Source organism: Rousettus aegyptiacus, unplaced genomic scaffold, assembly GCF_014176215.1.
Source record: "Rousettus aegyptiacus isolate mRouAeg1 unplaced genomic scaffold, mRouAeg1.p scaffold_m13_p_12, whole genome shotgun sequence".
NCBI lineage: Eukaryota > Metazoa > Chordata > Mammalia > Chiroptera > Pteropodidae > Rousettus > Rousettus aegyptiacus.
Genome location: NW_023416287.1, coordinates 31052538 through 31077160, shown reverse-complemented (window position 1 = coordinate 31077160; position 24623 = coordinate 31052538). Strand labels below are relative to the sequence as shown.

General features: G+C 33.6%; 1 protein-coding gene across 2 annotated transcripts in view; it reads left to right on the top strand.

The window, feature by feature from the left end:
* The window catches only part of ESF1 (ESF1 nucleolar pre-rRNA processing protein homolog), a 57664-nt gene extending 33985 nt beyond the window's left edge, over positions 1–23679 (top strand). For both annotated transcript variants that reach the window (XM_036229676.1, XM_036229677.1), the window contains exons 10-14: positions 9885–10006; positions 11973–12060; positions 18433–18515; positions 20815–20961; positions 22565–23679. In XM_036229676.1, the coding sequence (XP_036085569.1) occupies positions 9885–10006; positions 11973–12060; positions 18433–18515; positions 20815–20961; positions 22565–22858 (734 nt within the window). In that variant the 3' untranslated portion in view covers positions 22859–23679. The remainder of the gene's footprint in view (positions 1–9884; positions 10007–11972; positions 12061–18432; positions 18516–20814; positions 20962–22564) is intronic.
* Positions 23680–24623: the final 944 nt, after the last annotated feature.

Here is a 24623-nt window from a genome sequence, read left to right as displayed (position 1 = left end):
TGGTTGTAGGGGAGGGAGAGTGTTTCAGATTTTCCTTTCAGGGAGAGAGGTAGGGCTTCTTTTTGAGAAGATGAGAATGTTCTAAAATAGGCTATGGTGATGGTTATACATGTCTGAATGTACCAAAAACCATTAAATTATGTACTTTAAATGGATTAATTGTATTATATGAACTATATCTCCTTAAAGATGTTAACTTTGTTAACATGGCGGTGGTGTGGGTTTTAGATATTTTCAGATCTTTTGGAACTGATTTTTTTTTTCACTCCAAATCATATTGCTGAGATTTATCCATATTTGGTGTAGCTGTAGCTCATTCATTTGACCACTATATTACCATAGTCTATATATCTATTCTCCTGTTGAATACATATTTGGATTGCTCTTAGATGTTTAGTATGGTGAATCATGCTGTTATAAGCATTTGTATACATCTCCTGGTACGTGTTTTAGTTTTTCTGGGTATTTATCAAGTACTAGTCATAGGGTATTTGAATATTTAACCTTACGAGTGAAATACTAGAGTCTTTTCCAACATGGTGGTATTAGTTTACATTTCTGCCAATAGTGCTTGATTTGCGTTTCTCTTTTCACTAATGAAATTGAACATCTCATTATATTGGCCATATATGTTTCCTTCTCAGTGAAATATTCAAATTTCTTTTGGCTATTTTTTGTTATATTGTTTGTGCTTTTTCTGCCGAATATTAGGAGTTATTATTTATCTTTGATAATAGTCCTTTTTCTTTTATAAGATAGCAAGTATTTTCACGTAATTCCACTCCCCTCCCCACACAGTTTGTTGGAGGTATTATCTGACAAAAAATGTTCTTGATTTTAATATTATCAAATAATCCTTTATAGTTAGTGCTTTCTGTGTTTTATCTATGAAATTTTTTTCTATACAAATGAGACATGTTCACTTTTATTTTCTACTAAAGGTAGAACCTTTTCATTCTGCATCTGATAACTCATATTTTCTATACCTTTGAATCTATGCAGCATGCTGGGTAATTTCTTCAGTTCTGTCTTTCAGTTCATTAATTTTTTCTTTACCTCTGTATAATATTGCTGTTCAACTTGGCCAATGACTTTGTAATTTCAGTTAAGTTTTTGATTTCAGAAAGTTTTTTTCCCCAAAATCTTTCTCGCACTGTTGATAATCGGGTTTTTTTTTTAATTTTTTCTTTTGTTTTTTTAAATGTGCTGATTTTATATTCTATATCCAATAATTCCAAAGTTTATAGTCTTTCTAGGTCTATTTTGTATTATTTTATTTCAGCTTACTCTGGTTCATATTGAATTTTGATTGTGATCTCATTGTTTTGGGGTCTTTCTTTACCTTTGGGAATTCTCAGAGGCTTGGGTCAAAGGGCTTTTTTTAAAGAGCATTTACCAGGTGCCTGTGGGCACTTCCAATCCCAGACCAACTGAAACCAAATTTTTGGATTAGGGCTTTGGGGGTCACACAGATAGCACAAATTCCGGCCACAAATCCATGGATTTATAAGCTTGTTATAAGTTCTCTGGGGAAAAAATATATTTTTACTTCCCTTGTTCTGCCCATAGCCAAAACCCAAACAGGCAAGTGTTACCTCTGAATTGTCAGAAGAGGAGCAGCACACACTGAAAGCACCCTTAAGGATCCTGGCTTCGTGGTAATGGTCTCTGATTGGCCTTTCTACCATAATCAGGCTCCAGACATTGTCTCCCGCCTCCTTGGCCAGCAGCCCATTAAAACCCAAGATTCATACTCCACCATAGCGGTTTAGTGTATGTCTCCAAGGAAAACTCCCTGCTTCTGAGCTAGCTTAACATTTTTATGTGAGCTTTCTTGTTGTGACTGGGCTCTGAAAAATTCCCTTTGTTTTCTTACATCCTGGCCATTCATTTAAAATTTTTCATCTATTTTCCACCTTACCTATAAACATTATGTATAAAAAAATAACAGTAGAACAAGTAGTTCTTCAGTCCTCTTTGCCATAAATAGCATAATGGTCTCACCAGACTTGGCCAGAATTTTTGTCTGTTAGTAGTAAGACAGCTTAATATTATGTACACTGTGATCACAAACTGCTTGAAAGGCAAAGAAAACATACAGTGAAGTACAGTTAAATATAGGAAACAATAGCTCCTTAATGAGGCCCAAATTTCTTGTATTTGAAGTCAGCTTTTTAAGAACATTTGATTTAAGAACATTCTAAAAAGCAGAGACAGCTTGGTTCACAGTAAACTGAATACAGTAAGCCCTCAATGTCTTTGATACGTTCTCCAACTTTAAGCAAAAAGGTGTTTAAAGAAACCAATTTCTCATAGGCTAATTGATAAAAACAAGAGTTAAGTTCCTATACAGTATAACAAAACGACATTGAACAAAATGTTTTTTGAGGACCTGCTCTATATTTGCAAATGGAAGACATCATTTGAAGGGAGAATAAAAGGAAATTTAGAAGAAGGTAGAGTGTGCTAAGGTCAAATTCTAGACAAATATAAAACAATGCCTACCTACTGAAGTAGCTTTTAGACAATCAACAGCAACAAAAAGCATCATCATTTATTTATTCTGCTTATACTTTGGGAGTATTGTCTATGGATACTTTAATCTATGTTTTGGGAAATACAGAATTAAATGTTATATGAGAAGCAGTTCCCAATCTAAGTAGCTTGCCTATACTTTCTTAACCTTATTATTTGTATTATAGCTATCCGTGCTGTTTCCTTGTAGTAGATATAACAGTATTCTGAAAGTATTAAGTGCATACAAAGGGCTCTGACTAATTAGTAATTTTTGCTAAAGTAGAGGTGTTACTTTTTAATTCCGTGCATTGTAGTTCCCTGTCCATAAGGTTGGGAACCCTTTTACCCAGAGTAATTTCCAAGTTGAGAGTTTGAGTGATAGTGGTTAGTTATATTTCAGAAATTACTTTTAGAATTGACTGTTACACAGTCTGATTTAAATATGCCACCATAAATCAAGATTGTGCCATAGTGTTGATAAATATTCTCAGTGGATCCTAAGTCCTCATTGAAATACGAAGTGCCATTTTAAGCCTGTATCAGGACTCTTAAAATATACATTTTGTTTTTATGAACAAAACCAGTTATAGTACCTAGTTGAGTTATTTTAAGTTTTTAATGTGCTATCCCTTGAAGACTTTGAATATTTCAAATGAGTACAGTCAGGAGGAATGTATATTCTTGTTTTAATGGATTTTGAAGTGTTTTTATATGTATACTAACTGCGAAAATAATTCTGAATGGATTGCGCTTAAATTATTATTGTCCTATTTGACTCATCTGTGTTCATGGTTGGCTTTGAAAGACTTTTTTACCCCTTACTTGTTAGGATTGTTGATGTTATTTTTAACTAATCTGGCAGTTCTTGACTATACATTTAAAATTTTTTTTAACAAATTCGTACAAAACTAAAAGCAGTTATAATGAAGTTGTTTTTCAGTCACAAAGCCTCAAATAAGGCTTAAACTGTCTGAAGAATGTTCTTGTGTGTATGCCAAGAAACTTCTGGGATGGGCATATTTTTAAGAACTTAGAACATAAACAACTGTGATCTGTGGCAAGAGATTTAAATGACCTCATAATGACAATGAGAACAAAGCATTTTTAAGTTATCATGGTGGTGTGTTAATTCATTGCAATGTGTTTGTCATTCTACTATTTTGGTGGATTAAGTGAGAGCCAGGCAGAAAATTACAGACTGTATTTTAACTGAAGATGTTATTTCTTTATTGTTGTAAACACACTAAATATCAGAAAAATATAAAATATTTCCTGGGACTAAGTATTTCATGAACTATTTCTAGAGCTATAGGTCCTTAAAAAGAAAAAAAGAAAAAGAAAAAAACTTGCATGAATCACTTTGGAATAAAGGCCATTTATTTAGATCTTAAAGTTTTGATTCATTTTCTGTTGGAGAAAATATGTTCCAAACATGAAAGATCAAACAGTTGGCTTGAAATAAGAATCTCTCCTTCAAGACATATCTGTTAAGTGTTTATTAAGTATTTACTATGTGTCTGGCACTGTGCTAAATATTATGGAATACAAAAGAAGGTGACTTTAGCTGCCTTTGGCCTGGTTGGAAGAAAAAGCATGCTCACATGAAACTTCTAAAGTGAAAAAGACATTATATAATCAAATACCCACCCCAAAACCCCACATCATTTATATAATACAAATAATGAAATAGCCTCCCCCGCCCCAGAAATGTTTTCTAATCATTGTCTAGAACAGCAGTTCTCAACTAGGGGTGATTTTGCCCCCCAATGGGAATATTTGACAACATCTGGAGACATTTTTGATTTTCATAACTGGGACTACTGGCATCTAGTGGATAGGCCAGAGAGATTGCTAAATACCCTACAATACACAGGATAATCCTTCACAACAAAGAAATTTTCTGGTCCAAAATGACAGTAGTACTAAAACGAGAAACCTTTATGTAGAACCTACAAATATCAATGTTTTGAAGTAGTTGGAGGTGGATTCCTGTCTTCCCCTAGACCTCTACAGCTCCTGAAAATGTTCTTAGCCTGAGGCCCTTAGATCCGGACATAGAGATGAGCATTGAGTATCTATTTTAAACTCCCTGAACATTGTATGCAAGTTTTCCAGTACATTGTTTCAGGGAGAGATTCCATAGCTTTTATCAAATTCTGGAGGTATTCATGTTCCCAAATAAGGTCAAGACCCACTCACATGTGGAGTGAACATTTGTACAGATTGAAACATATCGAACTAATATTCTAGTCACCTAAAAGAGACAATAACAACCTTCCTTAGTATTGTGCTAAGCTAGAAGTAGAGTTTCAAGGATCAAAATTACAGTCATATGACATTTGGGTTAGTGATGGACCACATATACGAAGGTGATCTCATAAGATTATAATGGAGCTGAAAATTTTTTATCACCTGGTGATGTAAACATTGTAACATCATAACACAAAGCATTACTCATGTGAGTGTGGTGATGCTAGAGTACACAAACCTGTGCTGTCAGTTGTATAAAAGTATAGCACATAAAATTATGTACACTATATAATACTTGATAATAAATGACTGTGTTACTGGTCTGTGTATTTACTATACTGCTTATTATTTAGAGTGTACTCTTTCTACCTATTAAAAAAAAGTTTGCTATAAAACAGTATGCTATGTTACCAGGCCACAGCCTCATACATCTCATGTTTAACATGTCTCTTGATTGCATCATTCTCTCTTGTGCTTGATTTAATCTCATGTTGTTTTGTTCACCATAGCCCTTAAGCATACAAAATCTACTACTAATATTGCCAGTAGGAGGATTGACCTGGAAATTAAAAGTGATTAAGGACTACAAAGGTGGAAAATCAGTGATGATTATTGCTTTCTGGTTAGGCATGTCCCATTCCACCATGGCTATGGTCTTGAAGAACAAGAACAAAGTGATGGAAACTGTTAAAGGATCTGCTTTATTGAAGGCAACAAAACAAAACAAAATTCAAGAAGGGCCTATATGAGACATAGAGAAACTTCTAGTAACCTGAATTGAAGACCAGACACAAGTGTGTAGCTCTCAGCATCATGACAGCTACAGTCAAAGAAAAATGTTTGTGATGTTGAAAGAAAAGCTGGACCCAACCAAGGTGTTGAAATTACTGCCAGCTGTGGGTGGTTTAAACGATTTATTACATAATGTGAAGATGAGTGGTAAGCCCTCAAGTGCTAATGTGAAGGCATCTGAAGAATTTTTAGAAACTAGGTAAGCCGATTATGGAGGAAATTTACTTGTCAGAGCAAATATTTGATATATGACTGAAACTGCCATATTCTAGAAACTGATGCCTAAAGAACTTTCATCCATAGGAGGCCCAAGCCAGTGCCAGATCTCTAGGCTTTTAATTTTTAAGAACAGGGCTAACAGTCTTGCTTGGGGGCAGTATTGCAGGCTACAAATTGAAACCTTTTGTGATCTGGCACAGTGAGAACCCCAGGGCCTTCAAGCATTACCAATAAGTATAAATTATCAGTGTACAACAGAAACAATAAGAAGCCATGGATGATTCAGCTTCTCTTCGAAGATGCCCTCCTGAATTTTTATGTTAGCGAAATGGGAAGTACTGTTTGGAGAACAACATACCTTACAAGATTTTGCTTATTGTTAATAATGCTCCCAGTCATCTTCCTTTTACTGGTGATTTTCATCCCATTCCAAAAGTGGTGTTTCTGCAAACACCACCTCTTTATCTAATCAGTAGATCAAGGAGTTATAGTAGCTTTTAAAGCCTCCTACCTGAGGAGGATCTTTGCTCAGGATATTCCTGCAAGTGAGGAAGACACTGAAAAGACACTGATGCAATTTTGGAAGGATTACAGCACCTACTAGGATTACAGACTTCAGAGGATTTGCCAAGGATGAAGAGATCACAAAAATCATCAAGGCTCTGGTTAGATGGCAAACAACTTTAACCTGGGTGAGGATAAGGATGACATTGAAGAGCTCCTGGAGGTGGTTACTGAGGAATTGACTAATGAGAAATTGTTGGAACTGGAGCAGGAATGCAGGAAAACATAGTAATCTCTCTAATATTACCAAATAAATTACCAATAATTTCTTTTGGGGCATATCTCTTCGGGCAAGAGAAATAAAAGAAAAAATTAACAAATGTGACTACATCAAACTGAAAAGTTTTTGCACAGCAAAGGAAACCATCATCAAAATGAAAAGACAGCCTACTAAATGGGAGAAGAGATATACTTATGATACATGTGGCAAGAGATTAATACCCAAAATATATAAAGAATTCATACAATTCAACAGCAAAAAAACAATCCAATAAATTGGCAGAAGACCTGAAAAAATATTTCTCCAAAAAGAAAATACAGATGGCCAATAGACATATGAAGAGATGCTCAAGTTCACTAATCATCAGAGGAATGCTACGAGGCAAGAGAAGAAGAAACTGCAGGAGAAAAGGAGAAGAACCCCCAAGAAAATTCACAGCCATCAAATGGTTTAGCAGAAACTTTTGCAGACCTCAACAAGCTCCTTAAAAATTTTGAAAACATGGAGCCCAACACCAAAAGGTTTTTATTAATAGAAATATTCATGGTTTAATAATCTGCTTACAGGTAAATCTATGATGAAAAAAAGAAACAAACCAAGGAAACTACCATGGATATACTTCTAAAAGAGTGGCACCTCCTTAGTAAGAGCCTCAAGCCAGGTCCTTTAGAAGGTATTCCAGAAGAAGCCATTGTAATCATAGAAGATGACAGCCCCATGCCAGTTATTGCCCCTGAAGACCTTTCAGCAGAATAAGATATGAAGGTTGAAGACAGTTATATTGATGATGCTGACTTTGTGTGAGCCTAGGCTAATGCATGTGTTTGTGTCTTATACAAAAAAAAAGCTTAAAAAGTAAAAAATAAATAATAGAAAAAGCTAATAAGGATATGAAGAAAAACTTTTTGTATAGTTGTACAGTGTATTTTCAGCTTAATGTTATTACAAAAGTCAACAAGTAAAAAATTTTAAGTTTGTAAAGTATTACAGTAAGCTGAGATTAATTTATTACTAAAGAAAATTTTTTAATTTAGTCTAAATGTATGGTGTTTATAAAGTATACAATATATACTACAGTAGTATACAATAATGTCCTAGGCCTTCACATTTACTCACCATTCACTCACTGACTCACCCAAGGCAACTTCTAGGTCTGTAAGCTCCATTCATGATAGATGCCCTATACAGATACACAGATATTTACCATCATGTTACAGTTCCTTACAGTATTCAGTACAATGACATGCTGTACAGATTTGTACCCTAGGAGCAATAGACTATATCATATAGCTTAGATGTCTAGTAGGTTATGCTATCTAGAATTGTATAAATGCATTTTTTGATGATCATACAATGACAAAATCACCTAACAATGAATTTCTCAGAAGGTATCCCTCTCAATATACAATGCATGACTGTAATCAGAGAATACATTCTGTTGGGAAAAAAAGATCTCTAAATATATTACTTAATATTTTGGAGTAATAAAGTCTTCATATATTTGGAAATTATAATAGAATACCTTAAATATGATTATTTATACATCATATCTAATATACTGTATGTTTAGAATTTAAGACAACTGATTATGTGCTGACTCTTTTGCATTACATATAAGTTATTTTACTTTTTTTTTTGAAATTGATTTATTTTGTCAAGATTTGCTACTTCTTTCCAAATGGAGATCCAAGTTTATATTTCCCAGTGCTGTATATCATTGATTCAGTCAAAGATTTGGACATGGTTTTATACAGCTCATGTTTCTCCTGAAAATTGTTTAGTAAAGTGAATTATGTTTTTCTTATAGGAAACATTTTTGAATTGAAAGTTGTGTTTCTGATTTGGCATCCAGTAAATCAATGATCCTACCAACAGTATGTCATAAAAAACAAATCTGTATAACATCTAGTATATGTATAATTTAATACTTTTCTAAGTCATAGAAATGTGGAGATTAAATATTGGCTTAAAAGCTAAGGAAAGGACCTTAGAGATCATCTGTTATAGCTGTTTCATGATGTGCTTTGGGGCTCAAGACCCAAAGCACTACTTTTAGTTGCTTTATATATTTGAACTTCTACCAAATATGTTCTTTGATGGAAAAAATGGTGTAGGTGGCAGGGCGAATTGCATGCTTCTAATCTAGACCAACTTCATTTTGCAGGTGATGAACCTGAGCACCAGAGTGTTAGGGTTTATTCATAGGCTAATTATTTCTTTATTCTGGGTCAAACCAGCATTTTAGATATATCTGCTAATAATGTATGGTGTAACCAGGGATTCAGATTCCATCCTTGTAGCTCCCTAGCTACATATTCTTAGGCAAGTTACTGAACACTCCCAATCTCAGCATGCTCATCAGAAACAAAGGGAATTATTATATCCTTAGGATCATTTTCACTTTCTTAGAATTTAGGATGTGTCAGGAAAGATGATCTGGACTGACCGTATCAGCACTTCAAAACATTCCATTAATTATTGGTTTTTTTTTTTTTAATGGACTTTGTGTCATCTAAATATGGAAGCCCCTTCCTCCCCAAATTCAACTATGACCTTCAAAAAATACTACAAAATGAAACAAACATCTTTATTATCAAAGGGGAGAACACAGTAGTCACATTCCCGTTACTTTGGCAGTAATGAGAGTTTTAATGGACTGACAGATCATCCTTGGGGCTTTTTTCATCTTCTCACCCCATTCCAGTTACTACATAAGCCACCTAGAAACATCATTCAGGACTGCAGAATATAAGGAACAAAGATCATTAGAGATAAAGTACAAGAGCGAATAACAGCATTGAAAGAATTAAACCATACAAAGTGGAATCTGAACTTAGTGGTCTTTTTGATCTTAAAGATTTGGCTTCAGAGAGTGCTCGAGGAGTGATTATAAAAATTCTTTCCTCCTCGGATATTTCAACAGGGATTGCCCTAGTAACCCATTTTTTAGTCACCTATAGTTTCCAGGGAATAGAAGATTTTGTCCCAGAATTTTTCTTGAGAGTCTCAAAGTAATTAATTATATAGAAATGAAGTTAGAGCCTAAAGAAAGGATTTTTCTTCAGTGGCTTGATCATGTATCTAGTGGCTGGGTTTGTTTATTTGTTTTGGTTTGATTAGGTTTTTTGCTTGCTATTAGGATATAGCTTTGATATGTTAATTCTACCTTATTCTGTGATCTTGAAGTATTATAAAGTTTAGTGTTGCATTTTATCTTGTTACTCTATTAAATACATATAAATGACCTTTTTTGGTAAATTACATTTTTAAGGGACTGAAGATACAACATTTTAAACTGAATTATTTTTGTGTTTTTCCTTAGGTCTTAAAGAAAGTGCAGAAGAGTTAGTCAAAAGCAAACTGGAAGGAAAGGACAAACTGACCCCTTGGGAACAATTTTTGGAGAAGAAGAAAGAGAAAAAAAGACTGAAAAAGAAACAGAAGGTATCAAGGATAATTACAACCAAATATTTATTGAACAGTAACCATGTATCAGGAGTTACCAGGTGTTTAGCATCCATTGTTTCATCATGTAACCACTCACTGTAGTAGGCCACATCACCATTATGAGAGAGAGGAAAGAGAAAACCCAATAAGTTAAGTGTTTTCTGCAAAAACTACATAATGATGGAAAAGCCTGGTAAAAGCCCAGAGCCACTTTAATTACTATGCTCTAATATTTTGCTTTTACATGCTACTTAAATAAATTACATAGGTTAGTGATATCTAGATGTAACAGAGGTTGATTATTATATTTTATGTTTTTGAGGAAGAGAGATGCGTACAGACTTCTTAAGGAGATTTACATATGGAAGTATTTAATGTGAATGAAATTTTTCTATACATTTCTATTTCTCCTGCATTTTTCACTTTTCAGTGTTATGTGGATCTTTTAACATCTTATTGCCATTAAGGCTCTTTATTAAGGTTATTTCTTTCCTCTATGGTAATATGTTACGTATGAAAAATCTGATTTGACTCCCATGATTCAGGGATAACATATTTTTCAAAGTTAGAGTCCTCAGGAATGACAGAGACCACTTAATAGTTTTTGCCACTGAAAATACTCATCTTGTCATCAGAATGCAGCATTCTGGCATTAAAGTTATTGCCTTAAGATGGTATCACTAATCACAGAATTTTACAACTTGAGGAATCTATTATTTCTAGTCTATCCCTCTTGTCTTACAGTTCTAGAAAATTAAGCAATTCGTTTGAGAATTCATAGCTTGTTAATGGCCAGACTGACACCAAACTCCAGCTTTCTCCAGTGTTCTTTCTACTGTATTGTATTACCTATATACTATGTAAGAGTGTACATAATACAGCTGTGACCTTCAGTGCTTGTAAGGATAGAGGGCTACAAAATTAAATGATGCACTGGAGTAATTTTTGTACTCCTATTATGGTCAATGTTGCTGTAATGGATAGTGAAATGAGAAGTGGGGTAATGAGTCCTGCCCCCATTGATATTCTGCCTTTCTTCTTCCCTAGAACTTCCTTTAAAACTGAGCAGTAAAATATTTTTTAAATGGAATAATTCCACAAGTTATTAAGGCCTCGGTTTTTTGGAAGACTTACAAGTAGGTCTTGATGGGATCAGTTTTCACTTTCAGAGACCTTTAGCAAGTATTCGCTTCGATTTTCATTTGCTAGGCATTTTCCCTTCATTAGTCTAAGAATAGACTTTTTTTAAGTCAATAACATTAAAAATACATTTGTTGAGTGCCTAATTTGTTCTAGACTGAGTGCTACGTACTGGACTTGTGATTTTAGCAGATCTCTTCCAACTCCACAGGCTCTCCATATATGAGTTTCAAGAATTTTCTTCAAGTTAAAATTATTTTCCTCCTTTTCCTCTCTGTGACTTCAGTTTTGATATCGAGAAATTATTACTGAAGAAATGAATACATGTTTATGTGCCATAGTTTATATGGCTATAGTTTAGATCTATAAAAGTTAAAGAAATGTGAGCAGATATGTAGTTAGATATATAAATATTGTGTAATTTTTCTTACAAACATCTTATAGCTGAATCTATTATAATAGTTTGGTGAAAAAATTCTTAAATGTCTTATATTTAAAAGGATATTAATGTCAAAACAAATATTGTTTAGAGCTTGGTGGGTCTTCTTCAGCATACCAGATGATATTTAGCAATATGCATCTGATAACTTTCATTTCTCCCAAAAGCTCTACATAGTTTTTTAGTTATTAAGCATTCCATAAAATTTTGTTGAACCAACAAAAGAATAATTCAGATGGGAGTTATTCAATAAACATCCATTTTAAAAACTTATTTAATTTTAGATTGAACTATGTGATTTACAATAAATGATGTATTATTTTTCTTCATATATATGTGATGGTTCTTGTAATAAACTGTATATATTTTATATTCAACTTTAAGGTTCTTGCTAAAGAGGCCAGTGAAGATGAACTTCCCTCTGATGTTGATTTGAATGACCCATACTTTGCTGAAGAAGTTAAGAAAATGGGTAAGCCAGCACACATTTGTAGTTTTCAGGTGGAATCTAAAGAAAAAAAGATGACACGTGTAGAAACAATATAAGCTACTCATTCTTTTAAAATTTTTAGAATTTTTATACCTCCCTTAGTTCCTTATTAGCAGGTCTGTTCTGTGAAGTATAACTGTTGATCAGATTAGGAAATGTCATCCTACCTCCTATACATACAAGGAGTAATCTTAGTACAGGAAGCTTTTGAAAACATGATTAATTTAACAGTTTACTGGGAATTTCTTTCCAGGAAAACACATACACTTCAGGTCTCTCTTTACAAAAGGATATGAAGAATTGAAAGGTTTATGTTTATGTGGATATGTTTATAAATTTAAAAAATTGTTTACATGTAAATAAGCTTTTCTGCTCAAATATACAAAAACATCTATGCTTCATGTTACCCATTTTTTGCATTTATTTTGCTTCATTATAACTAAAAGCCAAAGCCAGCTTCCTCCCCTTTTTCCTTGAATCTCTAAACTACCTGGTATCTGATTTCCTATTTCCAAGGAGCCTTGTTTCTATTGCATATGTACCACTCATTCTTCCTTGAATGCTTTCATTCTTACCTTTTTGGTATGTGTAAAGTGTGTGATAAGGTTCAGGCCATACTTGGACAAGTCAGTTGCAGAGACCACTGTAAGCATTTTCCATTTGTTCTCATGGATTTTGCCTGATCCGATACCACACACATGAGCCCCAAAAGGCTTGCTCCTGGAGCAACTCCAAGCTGGCATTGTAAAAGGAGAAGTATTTTATGAAGTTTCCCTGCTGCTTGTCCCTCGTGACTAGTGGGCCAGAATAGTTCTCAACAGGAAAGTCAAAATTGCTCAAAATTATTTCCTGGTTGTTATAGCCTTTTAGCACTGACATTTTATTGATGAAAAGGAGATCAAGATGAATATAGTCTATTACAGCATGTGAGATTCTTAGGAATTGGAAAGGGAAATGGAAACTTAGCATGTTCTGCTTTTTATCATACCTGAGTGGTCATTTCTAGAAGATGATGGATTCTAGTCTTATCCTCTGATTTCAGGAAACCAAGTTTATTACATAAAGAAATGCAAAGCATTATAGTTTTTTTGTTCTCATTCCAAAGTGCTTCATTTGGCATGTGAAATCTGGTCAGATTGCAGAATTTAGGATTCAAAGAGTAAATTAAATGGTTTGATGGCTCAGGGTAGCTTATTTCTTGGAATCAGCACATTTCAATTCTGAATAAGCTTTTTCTAAAGTCAGTCTCATAAGTTTCAAGGGAAAATATAAATAAAATTTGCTTGCTTTCAATATACTTTTTATTTCACAATACTCATAGGAGTAATTATATCTGGGCTTGAGTTGTTTTCTTAAAGAAAAAGAATAACGGAAAGGCTGAAAATATTTTTTACATAAACTTATGGCCAAAAAAATAGTATCTTGCCATGTTTGTTTATTCATTTTATCAATAAATATTTCGAGTGCCTATCAGGTCCAGGGTACTCTGCTAGGCTAGAGATAAAGCAGTAATAACATAAGCAAGGTTATTATATTCCTTGAGAAGTCTATGGTTTTAGGGAAGACATACTAAACAGGTTAACAAATAAGAATATTATGAGAAGATGGTTTTTTAAAGGAAAAATAAGGTAATATAAAGGCCGTAATGAGGAGGAAGAAGGAGAGTAGCTACTTTACAGAGAGCAGTTAAAGAAGGCTTCTCTGAGGTGGTGACATTAGAGCTGAGACCTTTAGAATGAGAAGAAATCTGGCATAAAGAGCTGGAAGAAGAGCATTGCAAATGAAGAAAAAGTGGGTAGAAAGGCTGTGGGGTGAGAAAGAACTTGTGTTGGAGAAATTGAGACATCAGTGTGGCTGGAGCATAGTCAGAAAGGGAGTTTGGTATGAGGTTAGGCTGGACACAGGATTGACCCTTCTAGGTAGAAGGTACTACCTAGAAGGTAGAAAGCTTAAACTGAGAAGGAGCAACATTAATGTTTAGCAGGGCATATAGTTAGTTAAGTGTCATGGTTGAGCATTTTTTTTTATGAGTTTATTTGAACTAGAAGGACAGAGACATTTTAAGCCAGATGGACTTGGGTACATTTATAACACTTTTGCCCTAGGCAATCCCATAGAGCTGAACTTATACACTCTTCAAAATATGGAGGAACTGAGTTCATTTGATTGATGCCAAATCTGGTGTTTGGCTAGGGTTAGAAGCCAGTTTGAGTACTAGAAATTTTTTCTGTTTCCTTCTTTTTTTTGCCCCCTACACTGTAAACTTGCTATAATTTTTCTACTTTTTTCTAAACTACAAAGTTGATATCAAATGAATTTTGAAAATGTAGTGTACTCTTAGAATGAAGTGGAAGTTCTTTTCTTTTGGAAATGAAATATTAGAAAAATTTGCTTATTGTCTAATTACATAAACTTTTTAATAAGATTTTGTTTTTGAAAAAGTAAGAATGAAATAAAGCACGTCACATGTAAATATACCCTATTAAAATATATCCTTTGTCTTGACAACTGTAGAAATTTGATAAACCCACCGTGAAAATTTAATAATATGGTACCCATATTTAATTCATTCAATGAGTATGGTGAGCGCTTACCATGTACCACTCACATTATATTGTTTTACAGTTTACAAATGCTTTTATGGGCATTCTGTTCTCTAATCCAAACTTCAGCCCACTTTATAAATGAGTAAACTGAAGCTCAAGAAATACAGTGAATTGCGCAAGGGCTAGTGGTCAATGTTAGAACCTAAATCCTAATGAGCTCCCTTTATTTCTTGTAATCCTGAAAGTATATTGTGTAGATCAAAGCCAGAGCTAGGACCCATATGTATAAGAGCTGAACACAAGGAATTGCTGGATTTCCAAGCAAAGCCACAATGCCTAGGTCCAGAGGAAAGTAACAGACTGCATCTGATTATGCGCAAGTGATTGTGGATGCAGGAACTTGCTGCAAAAAGAGTGAATCACTAGGGTATTTACCTCTCCTGCTTGGTCAGTACTGAGACCATATCTACCCTCCAGTGAATTCTCTTAACCACTTTCTCATAAGAAGTGCTTAAGTAAACGCTCTCAAGGAAGTTTTTTATAAGAACACTTCTGTGACATTACAAATAATGGAAAATGGAACAGATAGTCCTTTTATAGTTAATTTTTTTGCAACATCTTTTTCCACTGATATATCTGTTACATTTTTTGCATAAAAGAACAGTAACCACAGAACAGTAAGGATTGTTTAGATTTATTTTTTAAACTATAAAACTCTAACATCTGATTTCAAGTCTCTGTTAGTATTCAACTTATTAGAGTCAATCCATATGTACTTTTTGTAGCAGTCCCAAGAGATGTGGTTTCTTACTTGCCAAATGATTCATGAAAAATAAAGATAACATTTCAGAACAGGACTTTTATTTCCATACTTTTCTTCATTTAACTTAGGTCTGAAAACTTTTCAGAGGAAAAAATGCTTTTTGAAAAAAATAAATTAAGATGTGCCCTCTTAATATGATCTTGTTAACAGTGCAGAAAGGATTTCTACACATTATTTATCTTTTGGCTAAACAGTTCAGTCTAGCACACAGTAAATTCTTTGTGAGCAAAGAAATTTTCATCACGCTAAAATTGGATATCATTTTTAACCTTGACCATCTTGGAGCTTCTTTTTTTCCTCCCTTGCTACAGTCTTCCTTTCAAGTTTATTTTTATGACTTTTCACCAGGTTATTATAAAATCCGGAACAGTTCATTGTGGGCTCTTTGAAATTACTTCCCACAGCTGTATGCGAAGATCTTTATCTCCTGTTTGTATTAATCATACACAGCCTGATTTTTTTTCCTGTCATAGAATGATCTTCTATATATGTCACTTGTCCATTCACTTCAAAAGAAGCTCTTGCCTTAAGAGCATAGGAGCAGAGGTAAACTTAGAGTGTGGGAGTCAGAACCTAAGAAAGTGAAACTTTGATGATATTTATAAGTACATGCACAAATTTAAAACAAAAAGTTAAAATCTTAAGATACATCATTCCCTGAAAACCATTGAAATAGGAGCAACAAAGATTTTCATTTTAGGGAGAGACTGCATATAATAATATTTATTGGAAATGCAGACAAATGCCCTGGGAATAGTGAAGGGTGAACCTGGCAGCATGTTTGTTCTGGCATGTTCTCTCAGTTGGGCAGCGTTGCATAAGTACCGCAGGGACTTAATGCACACGGAGCAGTTTTAAATCCTTTTTGGATTTTAGGCTTTTTTTTTTTTTTTATTCCCTAGTTGCAGTTATTCAACCATCATTATATGTTCTATGAATTTTACTTTGTTACTTCACTTCAAAATGCATTTTAAATAGAAAGGGCTGTTATAGGAAGACTGACACTTGATAGTAAAGGAGTGTAGTATAGTGCTTAACAGTAGAGGGCCTGAGCCGAGGTGCTTGGATGTGAATTACGGTTCCTTTACTTACTAAATTTGAAACAAATTATTTAATCTCTCTGTGCTTCAGTTCCCTCATCCACAGAATGAAGAAAATAAGAATCTATCTCATAGCATTGTTGTAAGGATTAAACTAGTTAATACATGTAAGTGAATAGAACAGTACTACTGCCTGACACATACTAAGTGCTGTGTAAACATTAGTTGTTATTACTTTAGAGACTTGGTTTCTCTGAATTGGAAAGACAGAACACAGCTTATCCAACAAAGACAGTGTCTGGCAGTACAGAGAAAACTGATACTGTGTTTTAACATTCTAGAGTAATAGAACATGGCTTTTTAGAATCAGAACCTTATTATTTTTCAGACTTAATATTCCATACCTTAGCACCCTTAAGTCAATTTCTCTTGAACCCCTATCACTCCAACAGACACAAAATAGGAAGAAAAATTAAGGCATCAACATGATCACCAAGGAACCCAGGAGATAGATAGATAGATAGATAGATAGATAGATAGATAGATAGATAGATAGATAGATATACATACATACATATATATAGTCAGACTGTCGTAACAATAATAGCAAGCATTGTTTAGCACCATATTCCAGGCATTAACTAAGCTCTTCACATTTACTAATTTATTTACTCCACAACAATCCTGTAAAGTAGATGCTATTATTATAATCCCCATTTTACAGATAAGGACGACACGGGCACAAACTGCCACAGCTAGAATGTGGTAGAACCAAGATTTAAACCCAGGCCAGCTGCTCCAGAGTCAAGTGCCCTTAACTGCTGCTGCACATTACTATCTCATGCAGGACGAGAACATCTCATCTAACATCTTGCGGTCTCCAGGAGTTCTAGAGTCCCTGGAAATACAAGCAGTTTTCCAGTCTGAAGTCACTTTTATCATAAGTAATTTTGCCTGATAATAGAGCTAGAAAGTTAACCAAAGATCAAATTTGTTTTTAGAAAAGGAGAAAGGGTTTCGTTAAACTTTTACTTACAGGTAGTTACTGTCAAATTGTTATAAAGCTGAATTTTTCATTTTGCAGATGAGTTTTTTAATACAGAGTTTTAAGAGTTTATATATTCAAATCACTTGTCTGTTTTTTTTTTTTCTTTGTGATTTCCTATATTCTTACGGTAAGAAAATATTTTATTTAAGATCAGGTAGCTATTCTCCTGTATTTTCTCATATGATTTTTTTTTTCTTAATGTTTAACTATTTAATCCATCTTTAATGCATTAAATTTGCATTTTATTTGCCCGTACACTTTAAAAATATTTTAAAATACTCTGATTGTTTTCTTCCAGAACAAAACAAATTGCTCAGTACCAATTATTGAATAATCTCATCTTTTTCCAGTGATGTACAATGATACATTTTATTATATACTAAGCTATACTGTTCTGTTTTTCTCATAAATAGTTCATTATTTTCTGGATATTTTCACTCTGTAGTACATTTCAGTATACTATATCACTAATGTAGCTAATCTATCTTGTTTGATCTTTATAAAGATTTCCTTGAATGGAAATTTATGTAGGATTTTATTAAATATATGTATTTTATTATGAATGAATATTGAATTTTATCAAATGTTTATTCTATATCTCTTGAAATGATCTTATGGTTTCTCATTCTTAGTAGATGATATATAGCAAAAAAGTATATAATTACTTTCAGAAGAAATTGCTTCTTAATAGTAATCAGTCACTACAACCAGATGTACTGTATTTATGTCACTCATAGTCAGCTCTCAGTATTGTTTTTTTACTTTATCTGGTTTCTATACATCTCTTGATAAGATTATGCATAGATACTTGCATTTTGTTCTAGTTTAGACATTGTTGCTGATTAAAAATTATAAGTCTGTAATTTTTAACCCTCCTGTGTTGGTTTATTGTGCCAGGTATAAAAGAAAAGGAAAAGTCAATGAAATCTGCAAAAGATAGCATTTCTCCAGAGGAAGATGCTGAAATAGAAAAACAAAAGGTAAAACATGATCATTGTTACATACTTAGCCGATAGTTTATAGGTACAATTTAAATGAAATTATCCCCATGAATTTCTACTATCCCTCTCTAATAAAAAAAATAACTTATTTTAATCAAAAATTTATAAATAAATTATAAAACATATAATTAAATATTTTAGCAGCACAGCTTTTTTTCTTTTAAGTTTATTGGAGTAACATCGGTTAATACAATTATATAATTTTCAGGCACACATTATAATTTGACGTCTATATATTCTATTGTGTGATTACCACCCAAAGCCCAGTTTCTTTCAGCTACCATATATTTGATTCCTTTACCCACTTCAACCTCCCCTAACCCCCCCCTATATTTGACCCCCTTTACCCCGTCTACATCTCCCCTCCTCCCCCAATCCCTACACTCTGGTAACCACTAGTCCATTGTCCATCTCCCTGAGTCTGTCCTGTTATGTTGTTGCTTTTTGGTTTATATCCCACATATAAGTGATATCATGTGATTTTCAACTTTTTCAGTCTGGCTTATTTCACTTAGCATGATTATCTTGCGGTCCATCCATGTTGTCGCAAATGGCAGTATTTCATCTTGTCTTATGGCTGAGTAATATTCCATTGTAGATATGTACCACAACTTCTTTAGCCAGTCATCTATCATAGGACACTTCGGTTGCTTCCATGTCCTGGCCACTGTGAATAGTGCTGCTGTGAACATCGATGTGCAAATATCTTTTTTGGATATGGGTTTTTAAGTCTCTGGGGTAAATACCCAGTAGAAGGATTGCTGGATCATATAGTAAATCAATTCTTAGTTTTTTGAGAACCTTCATACTGTTTTCCATAGTGGCTGTACCAATTTATAATCCCACCATCAGTGCGAGGATTCTTTTTTCTCCACATTCTCTCCAACGTTTGTTATTACTTGTTAGCTTTTCTAAGAAGTATGAGATGATATCTCGTTGTTTTGATTTGCATTTTCCTAATAGCTAGTGATATTGAGCATCTTTTTATATATTTGTTGGCCATTTGTTTGTCTTCTAGGGAAAAATGTCTGTTCAGGTCCTCTGCCCATTTTTTGATTGGATCATTTATTATTTTTTTTTTTAGTCATTAGAGTTCTTTGTATATTTTGGATATTAGACCCTTATCGGAGGCATTACTTGCAAATATATTTTTCCATTGAGATGATTGGCTCTTTACCTGTCGATGATTTCTTTTGCTGAACAGAAAGAAGCTTTTTAGTTTGATGTAGTCCCATTCATTTATTTTTGCTCTTACATCCCTTGCCTTTGAGGTCAAATTTATAAAATTCTCTCTAAGTCCAAGATCCTTGAGTTTAGTTCCTATGTTTTTTTCTATGCATTTTATTGATTCCAGTCTTATATTCCTTAATTCATTTTGAGTTAATTTTAGTGTAAGGCGATAAACAACAGTCTAGTTTCATTCTTTTGCAGGTAGCCTTCCATTTTTCCCAGCACCATTTATTAAAGAGGCTTTCCTTTCTCCGCTGTATGTTCTTGGTAGCAGCACAGTTTTAAAAGATCACCTTTTTACCAAACATTTCTCTAGCTAATACGAAGTTAAAATTTACCTCAAAAAATACCTTTTTATTAAAAACCCTTACTATAATAGACAAAAAAATACTACTCTTAAAACCTGAAAATAATATTACCGTAAGTTTTAATTTAATCTGAATCTGTCCTATAATACAGACTTTGTTTTCATGGCTTGTCAAATGCTAACTTTAATTCTCTTTTTTTATTATTGTAAAAAATGTACAAAAATAAAGTCTTGGAAATGCAGCGAACTTTATCTTCAGCGACTCCAGAGATCCATGGCACAGAGTAATATGTATTTTTGTGGAGGCAGGAATTGGTGTCAATAGCATCCCTGTGACTGACATTCACATTGCTATCAGAAAATTATCATGTTTGCTATATTTAGTGTCATTGCTTAAAAAGAGTAAAGTGAAAATGATAAATTTTTATATGATTGACTTGGGGACTCATTTCTGCAGCCTACTAACCAGTGACACTAAGTGGTCTGGTATCTAAAAACAAACTTTCACCCCTCTCCTGTTCTCAGTGATGTTGCTTCTAAAGATTTTACTTTATTGCTATACAAAGGTCTCTGGGTTTCTTTATGAGTTTCAGTAATCCACTATCAGTTTATGGATCACAGATGTTATCCTGGAGCATTGATGACTGAGTTCTTTCCTCGACGGGATTTCTGTACCCCATACTCCTGATTGGGGGGAAAAACACTGTTGTATATTTGAACTTTATTTTTTTCTTTTTATAGGCTGAAATGGCTTTGCTCGTGATGGATGAGGAAGAAGAGAGCAGGAAACACTTCAATTACAACAAGATTGTGGAGCACCAGAATCTGAGCAAAAAGAAGAAAAAACAGCTTATGAAAAAGAAAGAATTATTAGAGGATGACTTTGAGGTAACCAGGGACAAAAATCATTAGCCTTTTAAAGCTGGTGTTGAATCTAAAGTCAGCTCCGGAGATGAAAGTTAAGCATAGTCAAAGTTAGCCTTGACATGTCTTAGGAAGGACCATGGTGCCAGCGCTACCATTTTTTAGTCTTACCCAGCCAGTTCATTCTCGGGCGGATCAAATCATTTTTCCCTTGGTCGAGCACCGGGTGAAGCAGTTGGCTTGTATTTTGATAGACCTGTCATACCCTGTCATATAGCTTTTAATGTTAGAATCACATGCAGTATGATGCTCACTCTGGGAAAAATATACAAATTAAGTCTAACTGTGAAATAGCAAGTTCACATCACATTGTGTCACACTGTCATTGTGGACAGTGGTCAGTGCAATAAGCCAAGCTTTTTCAATTGCTGTATTTCTTGTTTCTGTTGCTCCCTCATTTCCCCTTTATTGCTAAGTCCATATTCCTAATGACTACACAGTCCCTGAACAGACAACTTCTGAAGAGCTGTCAGGAACTATTTAATGACTTCCAACCTTTAATGTGGAAAAATAGACCCAGAAGAACATGGGAGTAATTTTGAATTTGTTCAAAGGATGAAAAGGAGCATACAGTTAACTTCTACGTAGCATATAGAGAACTTTGAGGCTACTCTGTAGCTCCAGTTTCTCTAAGTCGTTTCCATGTATGTGGCTGTTCCATTGAACTTTTCAATGAATCTTATGAAAAGTTAATAGCAAAGAATGATTTGTTGTCAAATCTTCTGTTATGAGAACTGTCTTCACACATTAATAATCATGAATAATATTTTTATTGTGGTGGTGGTGGTGGAAGTATCACATTTATTGTCTTTGCTATAACTATGTGACTTTTATGATCCATACCTAGGTATACTCATCTTTCCTATGGGAATGATGAATGGCAGTGAATCATGCTCCCTTTCTTGCTGGTCACCCCTGTGTCTGGCAACACTCAAAAGCCTGGCTGGAGTTAAGGATACACTCTTAAATGTGAAACCACAGTGTTTTTGTAGAAACAAAGATAAATTTGGGACTTGTATCTGACCATATCTTGGTCGCAAGGGTGCCTTCTTTTCCATAGTAATCTCTAAATCTTTTGATCTATGAATCACCCTCAGTAGCTACTCATTTTGGCACCAAGGTTAAAGGATTTTTAGATGTACTTCAAATGCAGTGACTTTACATAAAACTCTAGTAGGATGTACTGTCTAAGGCTTTATTATCCCAGCCAGGAACAATTCAGACTGTAAGTGTGGGGAAGCTTACCTTAGGGAACCATTTCTATAGTCACTCAGTCTAAGTGGCCAGTGTGGTTACAGGCATGTATATATATAGACCACAATAGTTCCCTTTCAAGGAGATTGTCATTGCATGATAAGGACTGTGTGCCCTGCACGCTGTAGTTTAAAAGTAGGTTTAAAACTCCATTGAAGATCTGTGAAAAAAACAATTTTCTGATGAATATATGCAGAATGCTCACATTTTTATTTTATGTAATCAACAAGTCACTGACTTGAAATTTGGCCCTATTTTGGGGCCTTTTGGTTTACTAATTTCATTTATTTTTATTTTCCTTTTGGATTTATAGGTAAATGTTAAGGATGCACGCTTTCAAGCAATGTATACTTCACACTTGTTCAATTTGGATCCTTCAGATCCTAATTTCAAGAAAACAAAAGCTATGGAAAAAATCCTTGAGGAGAAAGCCCGGCAGAGAGAACAAAAAGAACAAGAACTTAATCAGGCAGTAAAGAAAAAAGAGAGTGAAATTCAAAAGAAATCACAAAAGAGGTCCATTGATCCTGCCTTGTCAATGTTGATTAAATCCGTAAAAAACAAAACAGAGCAGTTTCAAGCAAGAAAAAAACAGAAAGTCAAATAATTCTATGTTGTTTCTTTTTGGATTCTGAACGTGTTCTAAAGTATACAGAAGTGGTAGAAGGAATATTTATTGGGAACAAGCTACCTTTCAAGAATATGAATAGTTTTATTCTGGCCATTGTAAAATTTCTTTTGTATATTGCAGACTAATCGTGGATGATCAACAGATTTGTGCTCTGTAGTTCTACATATTAGTCATAATGCAATCTGAACTATAGGATTTATAAAATGTTTATATTTTATGAAATTCGATTTATACTAGTAGAAGATTGCATTAGCTTTATTTAAGGCTTTACAGTTCTATGTAAAAAGTAGTCTCAGGTCTAAATAAGAATTAAGAACAGTTTTAAAATATGTATAAGTAATACATTAATTTCTCTAAAAGGCAGAAGACAGATTTAGATATCTATTTAAATAATTTATTTTTCTAGCCCTAAGGGATGAAAGCCAATAACTTTCTTTGTTGTTTGGTTGTGTTTATTATAGTTTGTCTATGAAATTAATTTGTAAGTAAAAGTACAAAATATTTTTATTTTGGATAGCAGTGATTTATTTCATTTCATACACCTTAAATAAACCACTATCTGGAAAAATCTCTGAAAAACTGTCCTCCTTAAAAAAACAACTCTATGAAGAGGCATTTCCAGGTTTGCATTGCTCTTAATTATATTTGAAATGTTCGTGAACTCTACAATGAATTTTTATTTGTAGTAGCAGAAAAGTCTATCTGCTTTTCAGATTTTTGGAATGCTTGGAAGAGTAGATATGATATAAAATTTAAGGAATCTTAATTAAAAATAAAATACACCTTCAAGGCCTTAATACTCTTGGATCTCATTTATTTTAGTCTAGGTGTTATAAACTATTCACTGACCACTTAGAGAGAATAGGGTGTGCTGTATTAACAAATGAAAATAAAAACCAAAATGGTCACTTAGAACAAATGATAAATATGGTAACTTCTGAAAGACAAGCGTTTGGCCAGGTTTGTGGTTAATAGTAATTGACATTTTTGGTACAAAAATTCAAGTCTACCAATGTAGTATATTTTTTCAAGAGCAAAAGGATTTAAAATTCAGAGTGATATCAGAACAATAAGGGTATATAAACAGTTCCTGAAAGAGGAAGAAACAGAACATTTAAATTGCTCATTCTAAAAGAGAGAAAAATGCAGAGTATTGTGCCAGGAGTTGTTTTTTTTTTTTTTCTTCCCATAAAGCACTGAGATTGTTAGGTAATTCAGATGAATAAAACATTGTTCCTGTTGATCAGTGTGAACTTCCCAATGTTTACTCATAATTGAAAGATTGTGAATCTTAATATGTTTATGAATATATTCTAAAAAGTTATATAATTATTTATATTTCATTTATGCAAGGAAAATGGCTTGTTTCCTTTAAACTGTTTAATTATAGTGTAGGGATTACTCAGAGTTTGATCTCAAGGTTCTTGTGAAACTTAGTCCTTTGGTTTTTTTATTGGTTTGGTTTGAGCTTTTGTTTTTGAGCCTATTATTTTTAAATCCCTGTATTTAGTTGTAAATCTCATTTTATTAGAAACGTAATTTATTATAACAAGTAAATTGAGCACATAAGTCACGCATAGCCCTGGCTCCTTTTCTCAAAGAATTGATATATTTTAGGTAGGGGAAAAAAGTGAGAATAGCATCATCAGGTACTGCACTAAATAAACATTCTACTTCAAGAATGCTAAGCTCTCAATAAATAATTGTTGGTTGTAAAACTCAAGATAAAGAATGGCCACTG